This window comes from Panthera pardus, unplaced genomic scaffold (genome assembly GCF_024362965.1).
Source record: "Panthera pardus isolate Hobbes unplaced genomic scaffold, ASM2436296v1 HiC_scaffold_10, whole genome shotgun sequence".
In the NCBI taxonomy this organism is placed as follows: domain Eukaryota; kingdom Metazoa; phylum Chordata; class Mammalia; order Carnivora; family Felidae; genus Panthera; species Panthera pardus.
The window spans coordinates 3,101,328-3,118,043 of record NW_026526655.1 but is presented as its reverse complement, the minus strand read 5'-3'; the positions used below and the strand labels follow the sequence as shown (position 1 = coordinate 3,118,043).

The 16,716-nt window shown below is 45.8% G+C and overlaps 1 protein-coding gene across 4 annotated transcripts in view; it reads left to right on the top strand.

Moving 5' to 3' along the window:
* Positions 1-16,716, top strand: part of UBE2F (ubiquitin conjugating enzyme E2 F (putative)) — a 53,537-nt gene that overhangs the window by 10,030 nt on the left and 26,791 nt on the right. For 2 of the 4 annotated variants that reach the window (XR_002078888.2, XM_019445386.2), the window contains exons 3-4: positions 4,937-4,966; positions 9,537-9,602. The exons of 1 other annotated variant lie outside the window; for it this stretch is intronic. Coding sequence is in view for 2 of the 3 variants with exons in the window: in XM_019445386.2 (XP_019300931.1) it covers positions 4,937-4,966; positions 9,537-9,602 (96 nt within the window). In the remaining variant the exon portion in view is untranslated. The remainder of the gene's footprint in view (positions 1-4,936; positions 4,967-9,536; positions 9,603-16,716) is intronic. One more of the 4 variants, XM_019445387.2, reaches the window with a different exon arrangement.

Genomic DNA, 16,716 nt, shown 5'->3' with positions numbered 1-16,716 from the left:
GCGGGTGGTGCCGTCTCTGGGAGAGCTGATGCCCTTAGTTCGGGTGTCTCCCAGATGAGGGCACTGCGCGTGGATGCTGAGAGCACAGAAGGGGTGCTCAGTGCATGAAGACAGGCGGGAAGCTGAGAAAAAGTTCTGGTCAAAGAAATCTCGGAGGTAGTGGTTCAGGCCGAAGGAGGTAATCAAGGCTTCTGGGAGGCAGCTGCATCGCCAACTGGGTGACCGGGTGGGGCGGCCCAGCTGCCCTGCCTGGTGGGGCTTGGAGCTGGCGTTTGCCAAGAACCACCTGCGTCTGCGACTGACCTTTTGTCTTAGCTCAAGCTGCCGTAAGCAAATACTATAGATTGGGTGGTTTCAGCAACACACATTTATTTCTCGTGGCTCAAAGGCTGGGAAGTCCAAAATCAAGGCATCAGCGGGTTCGGTTCCAGTCAGGACCCCCTTCCCGGCCCGCAGGCACCTGGTGTCTCTTCTTCCAAGGGCACTAATGCCATTGTGAAGGCCCCACCCTCATGACTGCATCTAATTCTGATCGCCTCCTGAAGGGCCCACCTCCTAATGCCATCACATGTGGGGACAGGGTTAGGGCTTCAACATAGGAACTCAGGGGGAACACACTTCCACAGCACCTTTGGATGCATTGGTCCCTAACTGCATGAGGAGAAGGGCTTCTCACTCTCGGGACATGCGCACCAGGAGCACCGCCAGCTCTCCGGCAAGTGTGCTTATCTGTTAAGCATTTCCTGAGCGACCTGTGTGTGTGCCAAGCCCGAGACCGAGTGCTAGGGTTGCAGGGCTGGGTCACACCGTACAGCCCCTGCCGTGAAGAGTGTGCAGATTTGAGTGGCAGGCAGTGTGGAAACAGAGCGCTGTGCTGCGAGCAGCCTGTGGCAGAAAGGGGCGGATATGTGCCGGGTGAGGGCCACCGCGGTTATCAGGTGGATCTTGTAATCTGATATTTCAGTGCAGGCATGCTTCGAGTGGGCTCTGTGGTTTGCTTTTTAGTTAGAAAGGAGAAGAGTCTAAGCTTTCAGAAGGAAGTTGTGCAGCCACGGAATTGTGCAAGATGAAAGGTAGGGCCAGTAAGGTGTAGAGGGGTTAGCATCTTGGAACAGGCGAGACTTCAGCAGGTTAAAAATAGCTGAGTGTCTTGCTGTTTTACAGGTAGGGGTAGCGTCCTGCAGGCAGTGAGGTCATGCAGGGAAGGGCCACCACTTTGCTAAGAGGCCTCTCGAACATGTAAAGCAATTCGCTCATTTCTTTGGCCGTAGACTTCCTGTACGTAGATTCTAAGGTATAACTACTGATGTTAATAAATTCTTATTTGCCATCGTTTGAAGTGTAGACGAACTGTGTCATTTGTGACAGCTCCATGGGAGCGTGTGGCTTATTTTATCTACTGCACTAGGCTGAGCTAAAATGCCGAGCATCTTGATTGAAATTGTCGTGCTCCCAAGATTGCGCTCCCTGCCTGCGCTTGGACCAGAACCTCGCAGCGGCCCTGAGCATGGTGGGGCTCTCCCAGCCCTTGTCCACTTTCCTTGACTGAGTGACACCGAACCTAGAAATGGAAGCAAAACGCTCATCTTTGGAGCTGAAATTCTAGACTACAACGTGAAGTTATCAAATCCATCTGCGTAAACATCTGCGTGCGAATATCTGAGCATGGCCGAGTAGCCTGTGGCGGTTTCCTGAACCTGGGGAGGGCAAAACATTCAGAGGCCTGGGCCCCACGTACACCTCCTGGTGTAGTGGGTCCGCATAGGGCTAGGAGTGGTAAAGGCTGAGCAGGTACTAGGTTACGGTGACGAATGCACAACTCCGGGTTTTAACTGAAAATTAATTGAATCGTACAGTTAGAGTGGGTCTGTTTTCTTGTAAATTGTGCCTCACCAAAGCTGTCATTTGATAAGTGGGCAGAACAGCAGAAAACTCCCCAAGTGATCTATATGCAGCCAGGCCGGAGGATTCCTGTTCGACAGTGAGGCTTCCTCTGGACACAGGCCTCTGGCCCCGACGCCCCATCGTGGTGGTGCAGGGGTCCGCTTCTGTTCGGTCACCACCGTGCCCCTGGTCAGTGCCTTGCTGTTCTCCTGCATCCTGACCTCGCTCTTCCCCAACCCTTGGCACCAGACGGCCGCCTTAGACGTTTTGCTTCTGTTTTGTGGCCCCCTCCCCCTCAGATCCTCTGGGCACACTGGACTACCAGAGTTTCACAACTAGACGGGACAGGCTTGCCGGGGAAAGCCAGTTCCGGCCTCAGTCTCTCAAGACGAGGGCCCTCAAGGACGGTTTCTTGTAAGTTCTTAGCAACAAGCTGAATGGTAGTGTAATAAAATGTGTAAATACAGTTTAAGAACATAACATTTTTTGTAGGTATTCTTTTAAATGTTTATTTTGAGAGAGAGAGTGTGCATGTGTGAGCAGGAGAGGGGCAGGGAGAGAGGGAGAATCCTAAGCAGGCTCTGTGCTCACTAATGTGAGCTCTATCTCATAAACAGTAAGATAATGACCTGAGCCGAAATCCAAGAGTCAGACGCTTAACGCCCTTAATCGACTGAGCCACCCAGGCGCCCCCAGGTAACATTTATTTTGAAGTAATTAACATGAATGACTCATTTGTTAAAATGTACGCTTTTTTGATAAAACAAATGCCCTGTGTGAGCCGCCAGAGCGGAGTGTGGCCCTGGGAGGGCCTCGGAGGGCCTGGTACCGGTGTCCTCGGAGCGGGTAGCAGTTTGGCCTCGGCCCGCCTTTGCGGTTTGAGGTTTTCTTTAGCGAGTGCCCTGGTCCCAGGACGGTGAGAACGGGCCAGTCAGAAAGATGAAACCAAAGTTCACCGTGCTCATTAGAAGAAAACGATAGTGAACGTTCATAGGGTTATCCTTACGTTTTATCAAGTGACTGGGTTTTAAATGTAAAATGTGCCATGACGCCAGGTGGCCAGGAAAACAGACTGCCCAGGCCTGCACCTCACCACAGAACTTGTTCCTTTTCCAATCACAGCAAGACGATAATGAACTGTCACTCCTCTCTCCGTGCCCGGCTCCGCTGAAGAGATCTGCTCCTTTTCTCAGGAGTGAGGGAGCTCTCCCCGGCTAGGGCACTGGACAGAACACTGTAGAACCACGTGAGCACCTTTCCGCTCCCTCACTCCACCCATCTCTGCCCCACTCCACTTTTCTGAATGCCCATTCCAGATACCTAGAGCCCAGAGTGGACACATTTAGCGGGCTGCCTGTCTGTACCCAGATTCTCAAGTGGCTGATACTAAAGGCCTGTGGGCCTCCAGCCCTCGGCCTCAGAGTGGAGCCGTCTGCCTGCCCGTCTTCCCGCTGACGCCCTCCGTGTTCAGCTTCCCAAGGTCATGGCGCCCCCGTCCCTTCCCTGCCCACCGTTCCACACTTACTTGAAGGAATCGCCCTACCCACTGCTTCTGTGTTTTGGCCCCCCATTGACTTCTTAGTTTTTTGGAATCTGGTTTCCATCTCGCCACCTGCCTTCCTGCCGTTTCGAGGACCCTCAGCGGGGTCCGATCTGCATCCGGTGGCCTCGACTGGGGCCTCATTTCCCTGGGACCAGTCTGTCTTTTCAATCACTTACGTTCCCCACGTGTCTCCTCCTTTTCCTCCTGTTTGTCCTGAGTGACTCTGTGCTCTCTGCCGAGCTTCATTCTTTTCGCCAGCCTCCCCTGTCAGTCTCATGAGGTCCAGGTGGCGTCACCACGGGGTCTCTTTGGCCCTGGCTGTGCGCCCGGATTGCAGCTTCTTCCTCCCAGGACTTCCCCAGCAGCTCAGCTCTCGGTGCCATCTCGGACCCCCCCCCCCCCCCCCCCACACACACAGCGGGCAGACCCTGTGCCCTCAGGCTCTCTGACTGTCCCTGCCTTTGCTAGGCCCTGGCCGCCTCGTGTCATAGGTCACCAGACCTCCGCTTTGCCCTTTCTGAAGTTGTCCTCTCGAGGAAAGTTTGGAAACTTGGTAGAAATGACCCTCTGCTCCCTATTTCTGCAGATTCAAGTTGAGAACTCCAGGCTGTGCGCAGAGCCCTCCTGGTGTCTCATTGCTCTGGCTGCCCTGCGCACCTTCTCCTTCCTGTGCTTGTCTGTGCTCCATGCTCTTGCCCGTCACTAACTTACCTCCTTGGCAAACCTTTTCGTTCCTCTTCTGCTGGACTTAATTCTACTTATTCTTGAAAGCCTGGCCCATAGACCTCCTTCCTCTAGTCTCCACAGCGGGTGGGGGCCTCTGTGCCCCCAGGACCCCAGAGCACGCTGCTGTGTCTGAGGCACCGATGACTTGCCTGCCTGCTTATTTCCGGGTATCCCGAGAGCTCCGCTCTTAGCAGTAGGAGTGGGGTGTCTGCAGCTTTGTCCCGGCAGAGGGGCGCCGGGCTTCACTGCTGAGTGAAGGGGCCGGGGACTGCGGCACCGAGCCCCGCTCCTTGGGCAGTCGCGAGATGTTAACAGATAGCAGACCCTGGCAGGAGGCAGAGTTTTCTCTCACTGGAAAAGTTCCAGCACACACGGGGCAAGCCTGCATGGGAAGACAGGTCTGAAAGAACCAGAAGAGACACAGGTGCGTATATAAATCACGTTCCAAGGGCAGCAGTTCCTCTGTGTGGGGGAACAAGACTTTCAAACAGACTCCAGTGACCGTTTACCTATGGGGGATTTCTATGTGAATTTTAAAGTATTTTCATTTATACCAAGTACGTTTTCAAGGGCCTGTGACCGTATCTGCCGGCATCCCGCAAGTCCCTTTGTGTATTTGAAAGCGATTCCACGGCTTGAAGTCTTAAACAGTAGACCAAGTGTAGATTTCAGTTACTTCGGTCTGTTTTGTTCCGCGGTGTTCCGGAAGAAGTTGCCAGGTTAGAGCAGGGATTTTCTGTGCAGAGTTGATGGATATTAACGACGGTCTCTTTGTTTCCACAGAGGTTGCAGAGCTTGAGGCTAATTTACCGTGTAAGTACAGCGTCCACATTCAGTCCGGAAATGCTGCAGGGTAACTGCACGGAGAAGCTTTTTACGGTGCAATGATCTTGCAGAGCCCAGAGCCTGGTTTTGTGTGTTAGGAGTAAGTTTTAATTTTGTGCAAACAGGTGGAAGTTTTTCAGGGCTCTGATAAGAGTGAGGTATTTACCGTCTTTCTGAGAGCAGCATGGCAGTGCTGTCTCTCTCCTTGTTATGGCAGAGGTGCTTCGGCTAGGTTTTGTGTCTCTTCCACAGCATTCTGTCCCACATCGTCTTTTTGTCCTTTTTTTTGAGAGAGTGCACGTGCATGAGCTGGGGAGGGGCAGAGAGAGAGGGAGAGAGAGAGACACGGGGCTCGATCTCACGAACCGTCAGATCATGACCTGAGCCGAAATCAAGAGTTGGATGTTCAACCGAATGAGCCACCCAGGCGCCCCTGTCCCACGTCCTCTTTGAGTGAAAAGATATAAATCGATGACAGTCCTATTTTTGTGAGTGACGGCACCACTTTTTTGGTCCACAAAGTGCTTACTTGTAATTTATCTCTGTGCATGGGCTGGGGTGGCCATGTACCCCCATGTCACCAGCTGTCCTCACCGTGCTCAGTCCTTCCTGCCCAGGCACAGAGACCCACGGTGTGGTCTTCACCTGTGAGCAGGCTCACTCCCCAGGCAGCTCATTTGTGTGATGTGTCAAAGGTGCGGTTTTTTCCTGTTACTAATCCCTTCCCAAACTTAGCATATTGTGTAAGACCACTAAAGCCTGAAAGCTTTGACCATTTTAGTATTTTTTTGAATTGGGACTTTTTATCATCATACTTGGTTAAAAACAGTTCTGGGGCGCCTGGGTGGCTCAGTCGGTTAAGCGTCCGACTTCGGCTCAGGTCATGATCTCACGGTCCGTGGGTTTGAGCCCCGCGTCGGGCTCTGTGCTGACAGCTCAGAGCCTGGAGCTTGTTTCAGATTCTGTGTCTCCCTCTTTCTCTGACCCTCCCCTGTTCATGCTCTGTCTCTGTCTCAAAAGTAAATAAATGTTAAAAAAAGAAAAAAAGAAAAAAAAACCAGTTCTGAGGTTGAGGATGTTTGTCAGTGTAGGCAAAATATTTTGTACGTTGGTCTCCTGGTCTGGGCGAATGCTCGAGAGAACTTGGTATCTGGCCCACCTGACACAGGTCAGAGAGGGTCCGTTCCCGCCACCAACTAAAGTTAGAAGTACGGTGGTGGGTGCACCTGAAGTGGTTGCAGAATCATTTGTAAGGGTAAGTACACACAGTTTCCTGAAAAATTCTTTTTAATGTATGGTATTTACATATGAGTGTGGTGGGTTGTGATATAACATAGGCTTCTTAGTGGGGGGTCTCAGTCAAAAATGTCTTAAAGATCCCTGAATTAGGGGTGCCTGGGTGGCTCAGTCGGTTAAGCACCCGACTTCGGCTCAGGTTAGATCAAGCCCCAAGTCGAGCTCTGTGCTGACAGCTGGGAGCGTGGAGCCTGCTTCGGATTCTGTGTCTCCCTCTCTCTCTGCCCTCCCCTGCTCACGCCTTGTCTCTCTCTCTCTTTCAAAAATAAACAAACATTAAAAAAAAAAAAAAAAAAAGAATCCCTGAATTGCTTGACCTCAAAGTTTTCTTCTAGTCCGAACTGGAAGGAAGTGTCTTGGGGTTCTCTTAAAGGGTTTATGTATATGCACATGCGTATGTTTAATCAAAGACCATAAGAAGTTACTGCTTACACATGGTTCATTTTGTCCTTAAGTAAGACTCTGACAGAGATTGTTGGGTTTTAGCCCGTAGAGAAGGATTGCTTCAGCTTTATCTAAAATTTTGGTTTAAAAACAAACTGGCTCAGTCGGTAGAGCATGTGACTCTTGAGGTCAGGGTCGTGAGTTCAAGCCCCACGTTGGACCTGGAACTTACTTTAAAAAAATTACAAAAACTGTGTAATTGGCTCTCAAGCCAGAATTTTAATTACTACCTTAGGTCTGAAAAAGGTATCTTGCTAACCTTGATGGCCCAGGTATCAGATAAAAAAAAGTATGTGCTCTCTGCCTCTTTTCTCACTTTCTCCCTTCCCTCTGCCCCGTCAGAGTCAGGGAAGTCTAAGTTCGTTTGTACAAGTAAGCCATGCTTTCCAAAAGTACAGATCTCATCACAGAGCAAACAAGGAGCCACCGGAGAATAAATCCTTAGTATCTCTCTAAAGTGTTAACGAAGGAAAAGAAAATAACTTGCCATGTGAGAGTGCTGCTTGTACACATCGCATCGAGAACTAGTTTGGAGCTCTGTGCAGGCAAGTTTATAGAGGTCTCTCTGTTGGCGAAACCACACGTTCCCTCTCAGATAGAAGCATGAACGTGCTAGCCTGTGCCTGCAGGCAGAGGAAAGGCTAGGGTCCCGGGTTTCCATACAGCCCTTGCATTGAACTAAAATGAAAACCTGACTTCTCACTTTTTGTGGTCGTTGTTAGGCCTTTTTTGAGTTTTAAGATGTTTGGTTCTTTCCGTAGTTTTACTGTTTTTTAATCTACCTGGTAACTTATTTATTATTGGTGGGCCAATTTGTTCTAGAAGGATGGGTTTCTACATCTATGCCTTTACCAAAATGAAGGAGAATGCCAGGTATTAAAAACAAATGAATGATGCCAACTTCAGCTGATCCGTGAACATTTTCTAAGCCCTTGTCGTACATTTTTGTTACATACATCTCACTGGAAAGATAGCATTTATCATTTCAAGTTAAGATTAGGAAGAATGGGGTACCTGGGGTGGTTCAGTCGGTTGGGCGTCTGACATCAGCTCATAGTTTGTAGGTTTGAGCCCCACGTCAGGCTCTGTGCTGACAGCTCAGAGCCTGGAGTCTGCTTCGGTTTCTGTGTCTCTCTCTCAGTCTGCCCCTCCCCCACTCATGCTATCTCTCTCTCTCTCTCTCTCTCTCTCTCAAAAATGAATAAACATTAAAAATTTTTTAAAAAGAAAGATTAGGAAGAATGAAGCATATTCCAGTTATTCCATGGGCAGTTCACACATGTGGTTTGGACACGTGGCTCCCAGTTTGTTTATAAAATAAGGAATGTGACGGTGTAATCTCTAAGACCCCTTCTTGCTCTTGTAGACTAAGTTACCTTTCACTCTACAATGATTTTCTCAGAGATTGATAAAGGAAGAAACCCTGCTAACAGTTTTGTATGGTTTTTACGCATCACACCAGCCTGTTTCTGAAGTCATGAGGTGAGGTGTGGTATAAGGAGAAGAGCCATGAACTAGTCTTTAATTTGGGAACTAAACCTTTTGTTGATAACCTGCGTGATTCCGGGCTGGTTGCCGAACCTCTCTGGACCTTTGTATCGTCTCATGCTGGAGGATATTGGACGAGATGATCTCTAAGGGCCATTTCCAAGTCAAAATTGAGGTTGTCCTGTTTTCGGTGAAATTTCATACCATTAGAAAACCAGGCAAAACGTTTGCAGTGAGACTTGTAAGAAATAAAGTCAGCTGGCGATCCAAGGAGTTCAGTGCAGTATTTTCTGAGTTTATAAAGTATAGACAGTTTCTCCATATTCCTTCCCAGCATAGTGGGTGTTTATTCCTTGTGTGCTTACTGTTCTTCTATACCCTTTGTTTGAAGGAACAGATGTAGGATGTGGCCAACTTGTATCTGCACCACTAGCCATTCCCTCTTCTCCTATGGGAACTCCTTGTCCCGGTTGACCACACCCCTTCCGGTGTGGTACAGGGGGCATAGGGCACTGCCATCTGAGCAGAGCATCCCTTCATCCACAAAGCAGGCTGAGCTACTACTTGGGTTGGGAAACTTTTTTTTTTTTTTCTTGATGCCAGGTAAACTGGGTGCTAGCTAACTTCATGGACACCTTTTTTTTTTTTTTTTTTTTTTTTTGTAAATGTTTATTTTTGAGAGAGGGAGAGACAGAATGAGGAGGGGAAGGACAGAGAGAAAGGGAGACACAGAATCTGAACCAGGTTCCGGGCTCCAAGTTGTCAGCACAGAGCCCGACGCGGGGCTTGAACTCACAAATCGTGAGATCATAACCTGAGCCAAAGTCGGATGCTTAACGGACTGAGCCAGCCACCCAGGTGCCCCTCAAGGACACCTTTTGAGCTTCCATTTACTGTGATGGGTCTGAATAAGTGTGGTGGTGGTTGAACAGCCCAGAAGTCTGGCCTGCGTTTTTCTGGTTTTGCCATGTTTAGTTAGCCTTACCCACACGTATTAATCTCCTTGAAGTGTGGTGTTCTCTTTTCAAACTAAAGTAGCATTATTCTTAAAGTTAATGGAAAGGTCTCAGTTTTTAGTGATCATTAAAAGATTGAAAGCGGCCATCTCAGTTTGGAATTAAAGAGGGCGGGACCGTAAGGAGGGACACCCATGGCAAAGTCACCGGCTTGCAGTGTTAGCAATAGTGGCACAGTTAGTGACACGCCAAGAGCGAGGAGGGGTCTACAGACTCTTCCAGCACCTTAAGCGCCATGCGTGTTTCAAGGTCAGCCTCTGTGTAGGGGCTGCCCCCGGCTGTCAGACCTTCCTGATGTGCTGTTTCTTTTGCAGGTACGTGTAAAGTGCATTTTCCTGATCCAAACAAGCTCCACTGCTTCCAGCTAACTGTGACCCCAGGTAATGTTCTTCCACACTTAAGTGTTACAGTGATTTGCAAACAGCAAAGTTTCAAGGCTGCCCAGATCTATAATATTTGGCTTGATGTGTCCTCTGACTTCTTGAAAGTTAAGACAGTAATGACTTCATGCCGCACGCAGAGCAGATACGTGCCTTGTAGTCAAATGAAGCAGGATAAAGGGAGTCTGTGGCATTCAGCGGGAACTCCAGAAGTGAAGTACGGACTGACGGCCGGAGCGCAGGCCACAGAGGCAGTTGGTGCGCCGTGGACACTGTGAGCTTTGAAATCCTGGTCGGCGCTCCTGTCTCGTGGCTGTGTGATCAGGGTTCGGGTTGCTTAATCACCTCTCTGCCCCAGCCCGCCCAGCTAGAAAGTGAGCATCAAGGAGGACCTCTCTCACGGGACAGTTACGAGGGTTGAGTGGAAATAGACAGTGGCTGTGAAGCGCTCCAGCCCAGGGTCTGGCTCAGGGGAGGGAGCAGATTACCGGCTGTCTGTGTTAGGGCTGATAAGAGTCTAAGCTCCAGGTGCTCCAGGATGGTAACGTACTCCTCCTTGGTCAGGCTGCGCAGGAGGAAGGAGGACTCTTTGTGTCCTCATTGCCGTGCGGCTCTAAGCATCGCAGATTCCAACCCGGCACAGCCCGCCAGTGCTGACGTCGGGCAGCGGGTGCTGTGCTGTGACCAGTCGGTGCTCCTGTGGGGTGGGTGGGGAAGGGAGCGTTGTGGAGGAAATGGAAGGTGTTCTTTTATTTAGGGGATGGAAAGGGAGTGAGAAACCGAGAATGATGCGTCACTAGCCAATTAGAAAGTCGAAGAAAACACAGAATTTCAGTGGGCGATAATGACCCTACAAATAAGACCTGGCAGTTATCTCCCTGCAGGTAGGATGGATTATTTTCTGTTGAAGATGTTTTATAATAATGGGAAACCTCATTTTCAAAACGTGCTTGAAAACTTAAAAATTCGTTTAATCCCTTTGGTGGTTCTACAAACATCGCTGGACATGTACGTAAACTCTATCTGATACCATTTCCTCTAAGAAAGCACCAGGGGTGATAACCCGAGCACAGGCTTCTACATGCCTGACATTGAGAGATAACCGGAGCTCAGGACTTGAAACTAGGAAACGATGACAATTAGAACCACTCTGGCTGCCTTCATAAAGCACATACTGCACATTGTGCTGTTTTCAGCAAGGGCTGTTGACTCAAGGTCACCATTCCGGAAGTCATTTGCTATCATTGTTAAGTAATGCAGTGTTTTCAGAAATTCTTCTGGGGATGAAGATCGGTTCTGTGTACTGGTCTCAGACGTGTGTTTGTCATAAAAACGTTTTCTCGCCTCTGCCTTTCTCGGGCATTTTCAGCGGTTGGCAGGCATTCCGTTGCTCTGCGCGCCACCGAGGCGTGGGCTCTGTGGTCTTCCCCGGCCGCTCAGAGACCTTTGTTGACTTTGTCGGGCTTGTCATCATCTGACACGAGTGGGTTTGTGTCAAGTCCAGCCTCTGAATAAGAGTTTCTCTTTTTTTCTTTGTCTTTTTTTAACTGCAGTTTTTTAATGGAATCACATGGATGTTATGATTATCGAGATTGTGTACGTGGCACCATCTTTGATGTTCTTACTGTTCTCGAAAGTGGAGCGCAGTTACAGTTGTTACGGTTCGGTCTTCACCTTTCCATCAGATTCAAGAGTAACTTGTGTTTTGATGCCTGTAACTACTTAGTACCTTAGCATTTCTATTTGTAATAAGTGCACATCAGGGACACGATTGTTGCACTGAGCTGTCTGCTCAGCATGCCCTTCAGATGCTGTCTGTGTGCCCTTATTTTGTGGTGTTAGTGAGTCCGAAAGCTGCTGTGGTTCCTGCCCTTTGTTATTAAGAAACATGGCAGAGGGGCGCCTGGGTGGCTCAGTCGGTTGAGCGTCCGACTTCAGCTCAGGTCACGATCCTGCGGTCCGTGAGTTCGAGCCCCGCGTCGGGCTCTGGGCTGATGGCTCAGAGCCTGGAGCCTGCTTCCGATTCTGTGTCTCCCTCTCTCTCTGCCCCTCCCCCGTTCATGCTCTGTCTCTCTCTGTCTGAAAAATAAATAAATGTTAAAAAAATTAAAAAAAAAAAGAAACATGGCAGAGATCTGTCAACCCTAAAAATGTGTCTAACATCATGGTTTTAAAACAACTTCTTGGAGTCATGCTCCTCTTAGTATTGGGAAGAAATTGTGTAACTATGCCTGAGTGAGAAAGTTTTAACCGTGTATGAAGCACATGGTCTTGAACTCTCCTCATTGGCAGCCAGTAGTCTGAAAACGCAATAAGGTAGAGAGTCTGGATATTTCGGTGGTCAGGGTGGGAGAACTGCATCTGCGTTTGAAGCCCAAAGCTCTTTTTTATCTGGCTCCTGGCAAGAAAGTTCTGTTCATACTAGGTAACATGTTCGTAGTTTTGTTTTTCGAACATCCCTCGTGCTTGGGAGTAAATGTACTCTTCTGAGGAAAGACGGAAATGTATTTTGGTGGTAGAGGAAAACTGAATTTAAGGGGGAGAAAGGTCTCCGTCAACTCACAAAATAAGAAAAAATACTAGTAAGTGAAATGAGACGAAAGAGAGCAAACGCTAAAGACTTGCCGAAAGGCTCCCTGGGGTCTTCTGTGAAGTTGGAGGCACAGTTTGAAAAACTGGGTCAGGCCGTAGTTGCCCCACTGACTTGCACGGGTCCCCTCAGCCTGCCTGCTCCGCTGTGACGTGCACCTTTTAGGCAGAGGGGAACATGGACTTAAATAACAATTTTTTTAAGTTTAGTTTTTACTTTTTTTTTTTTAAGTTTATTTATTTATTTTGAGAGAGAGAGCTCGGGAGGGACAGAGACAGAGAGAGAGAACCCAAAGCAGGCTTCATTGTCCGCGCAGAACCCGATGTGGGGCTCGAACTCACGAACTACGGGATCATGACCTGAGCCAAAACCAAGAGTCGGACACTTAAACTAACCGACTGAGCCACCCAGGCGCCCCAGTTTTTACTGTATAAAGAAATTTTACTGAGGTATAAAATGACGAACAATAAGATGTACTAATTTGGACTGTTCAGCTTTACTAAGTTTTGAAAAAATGTATATACCTGTCTAACCACAAGCCCGGTAAAGATACTTGTAGTATTTCCACAATTCTCTTCTGCCCCTGGCTACCCATCCGAAGCTCCTTTCTGGTTTCTGTTACCGTAAATGACTTTTGCCAGTTCTTGAATTTCATATAAATGGAATCTTATGTGTGCACTCAACTTTTTAAGAATGTATTTTCCGAAGGAGTTGCACTGCTGTGTACTGACCAGCAGTGACTGAGAAGTTCCACTTGTTCTACATACTTATCAGTATTTGAGTATGAATAGTATCTCATTGTGGTGTCAATTTGCATTTCCCCAGTGCTGGCACTTTGATTGAGATGGATCAGTTTTGCACGCAGTGGCAGCATAGCAGTGTTGAGTCTTCCCGAGCAGGAGCAGAGTCGTGTAAATCTGCTTTACTTTCTCTCAGCAGCGTTTGGTAGTTTTCGGTGTACAGGCCTTGCAAATACTTTGTTAAATATAATACCAAGTATTTCGTGTTTTTTAAGCTGTTATAAGTGGAATTTTTTAAACTTTTTTTTTTTAAATACAATACCAAGTATTTCATGTTTTTTAAGCTTTTGTAAATGGTATTTTTAAAATTTCCATTTTACTTGTTACTAATTATATGAAAATACAATTGATTTTTTAACATGTTGATCCTGTGTCCTGTTATCTCGCTAAATTCACCTATTAAATTCCAGTAGCTTCTTAATATATTCTTAGGATTTTTACATCCATGATCATTGCATCTGTGAGAAGGACATTTTTACTTCTCTTTTTACGAGCGTGTATGCCTTCAATTTCTTTTTCTTATTGCACTGGCTATAGCCTCCAGTACAGTGTTGAAAGAGGTAGTGAGAGCATATGTCTTTGCCCTGTTCCTGATCCTAAGGGAAAGTGCTCATTATTCATTGAATAATCATGATTTTATCTTTTATCAGGTTAAAGAGTTCCCTTTTTTTCCTGTCTGCTGAGAGTTTTTATCATGTGTGTTGAATTCTTTCTAATGCTTTTTCTGCATCATTTGAGATGATCATATGATTTTTTCCTTTATTTTGTAAATATAGTAAATTCCACTTACTGATTTTTGAATGTTAAACCAACGTTATATTCCTGTGGTAAATGCCACTTGGTTGTTGTATGTTATCTGTTTTTTGTTTTTTACATTGCTGGATTAAATTTGTTAATATTTTGATACAGAATTTTATGTCAATATTCATGAGGAATGTTGGTTTGCAGTTTTCTTTTGTGATTTTTTTTTTTTTTTTTTTTTTTGTCTGGTTTTGGCATCAGCAATGCTAGCCTAGTAGAATAACTGAAGAAGTGTTCCCTCTTGTTTTCTGAGAGCTTGCATAGGATTGGTATTATTTATTCCTTAAATATTTGACAGAATTCCACATTTAAGTTGTCTGGACTTAAGAGTTTTCTTTCTGGAAAGTTTTTACTTATGAATCCAAAAATAGACACAGGGTTATTCATCTACTGTGTTTGTTAAGTCAGCTTTAGTGATTTTTTTCCTTCTAAGGAATTTGTCTTTTTCACCTAAAGAATTATTGATCTAAAAGTTGTTCAGAATATTCTTTTACTCTACTGTTGTATGTAAGATCTGTACTGATGTCCCCTTTTTCATTCCTGATATTGGTAATTTCGGTCTTCTTTTTTTTTCTTGATCATGTTAGCTTGAGGTTTATCCAGTTGATCTTTGCAAAGAACTCATTTTTGTTTTTCTCAGTTGTTTGTCCGTTTCATTGATTTCTGCTCTTATCTTTATTATTTCCTTCCTTTTATAGTGAGTTTAATTTGCTTTTCTTTTTCTGCCTAAGGTGGAAACTTAGATCGTTGATTAAAAAAATTTTTTACGCAATATTGGTTGAGGTGTAGGTTACATTGTTAACATATTTTTGAGTGTCAGCCATGTTGTTATTAATCAGTATTGTATCTTTTTTTGATGAGTTGTATTTTATCCTGTGAGTGTATACCAGTTTATCTGTTCACCAGTTGATAAGCCTTTGTGTTGTTTCCACTTTGGACCTATTATGCGTGAAGCTGCTGTCAAACCTTCTCATGTAGGTCTTTGCCAGCATGTTTTTATTCCCCCTGGTGACGGAATTACTGGGTTATGTGCTCAGAGTAAATTTACTTTATTAGACACTGCTATCTTGTTTTCCAAAGTGTAAGTACTGTTTTTCAGTCCTGCTAGCAGTGAATGAGAATTCCGGTTCCCCCACAGTCTTGCGGACATCTTGGCAGTCTTTTCAATTTCAGCCATTATCGTGGGTGTGTGTCTCCTTGTGACCTTTATTTGCATCCTTTCCTGTGTTTGTTTGCTGTTTGTGTATCTTCTTTGTTGAAGTGTCTGTTCAAATATTTTTCCCATTTATAAATTGGGTTGCTTGTCCTCTTATCGAGTTGTAAGGTTTATATAACTGAATATAAGTTCTTTATTAAATATGTGGGGGGTTTTAACATAATAACATTTTTTTTATTAGTGTTACATATATATAAATTCTGATCAGGGAATTCTATAGCTGCATTGTAAATCTTGTGTATTACTGTGTATGTTCACCTAAATTTGTTTCTAAATGTATTAATTGTTAGCTTCGTGTTTACTTAATTTGAACATTTAATTTATAAATACACCCTAATTGGTACATGACAATAAAAGTGTAGCTTACATTAAGTCATAAAATTTTAACTGATTTATCTGTTAGCCGTATTAATGTCTGGTTAGTGGTGCATTCTTAGCTTTGTTTCAGAACTTTGGACTTAGAAAAGTTTCTAAATGTGAAATAAAGTAAGATCCCAATTTCTGAAAAAAGAAATATGTTTGGTTAGCCTGAAAGATGGGTTTGTTTCCACTCGTGAACATTTTGGAACATTTCAGCAATCATGGAGATTTAAACATATATGGACATAGAGCACAACACGATGCAGGCCTTGGCTTGACCTGCTCTGCAGTCCTTATAGAACTTTAGGTGGTGGTCACAGCTACTATGTCAAGGTTTCAGACCCGGAGCATGTACTCCCTGGTTCTCTCTAGTTGGATTTTTAATTTTAATATGGAGATAACCATTATGAGGGACAGATTGGAAAAGGAACAGACTTTTTCCTAGCGAAGTCTTTTCTTTGCAATAACCCTAGAAATACAGGTGGCAGTTCTTCTCTTTACATGTAAGAGAAATGTGATGTGAGCTCTTAAGACTGTCAGTTTTCTGTCCTAGCATCAGCTAATCTTTGTTAGGAGAACATTCGCTGCTCTTTTCTTGGCTCCTTCCAAGAGCTCTGTTGACATGATGCTTCCTTGCGTACCATCACACTGAGTAAGTGACTTGTCTGATAAAACTCTGTTCTTATAGTAGCTTATGCCCCCTGCCTTTCACATGACTCCGAGGCACATTTCTTTCCTGGGGTGCTCAAGTTCCCTGGAGTGACTGTGAAGTTAAATATCTGATTTCCCGTTTTTAAAACTGCTCATTACCATGCTTAAAACCTATTGTGATGGTCAGTAGTAAAAACATATATAATGTGTATAAAGCTGTTTAGATGTTGAACTTTTTGGCATTGTAAAAATTGCCAGCACACTTGGTTTCCTGACCCACCGCTTAGTGCCTTTTATGCGGCATAGGCTTTTTCTTTATCTTTTGCAGAAATCATGTTTAGTGAGGTCTAATTGACGGACAGTTCACTGTTCTGGGGTGTTCCCTGGATTTTGACAGTGTGTCACCGTCAGTATAATCGAGATAGAGAATGTTTCCGTCACCTCAAAAAGGTCCCCCAGCCTCTGGCGGACATCGTTCCTGCTGTTGTGCCTTTTCCAGAATGCCATGTAAATGGACCAAAACAGCATGGAGCATTTTGTCTGTGGCTGTTCTCATTTAGCACAGTGCTTTCGAGATGCATCCATTTGGTTGTGTGTATTATCATTTCCATTGGCCATCACTGAATTTGAAGATGGGGCAAGAGCCACCAGAAAGGAACGCAGCAGCCCTGCCCGCTGGCTGATCGTAGCCCCACG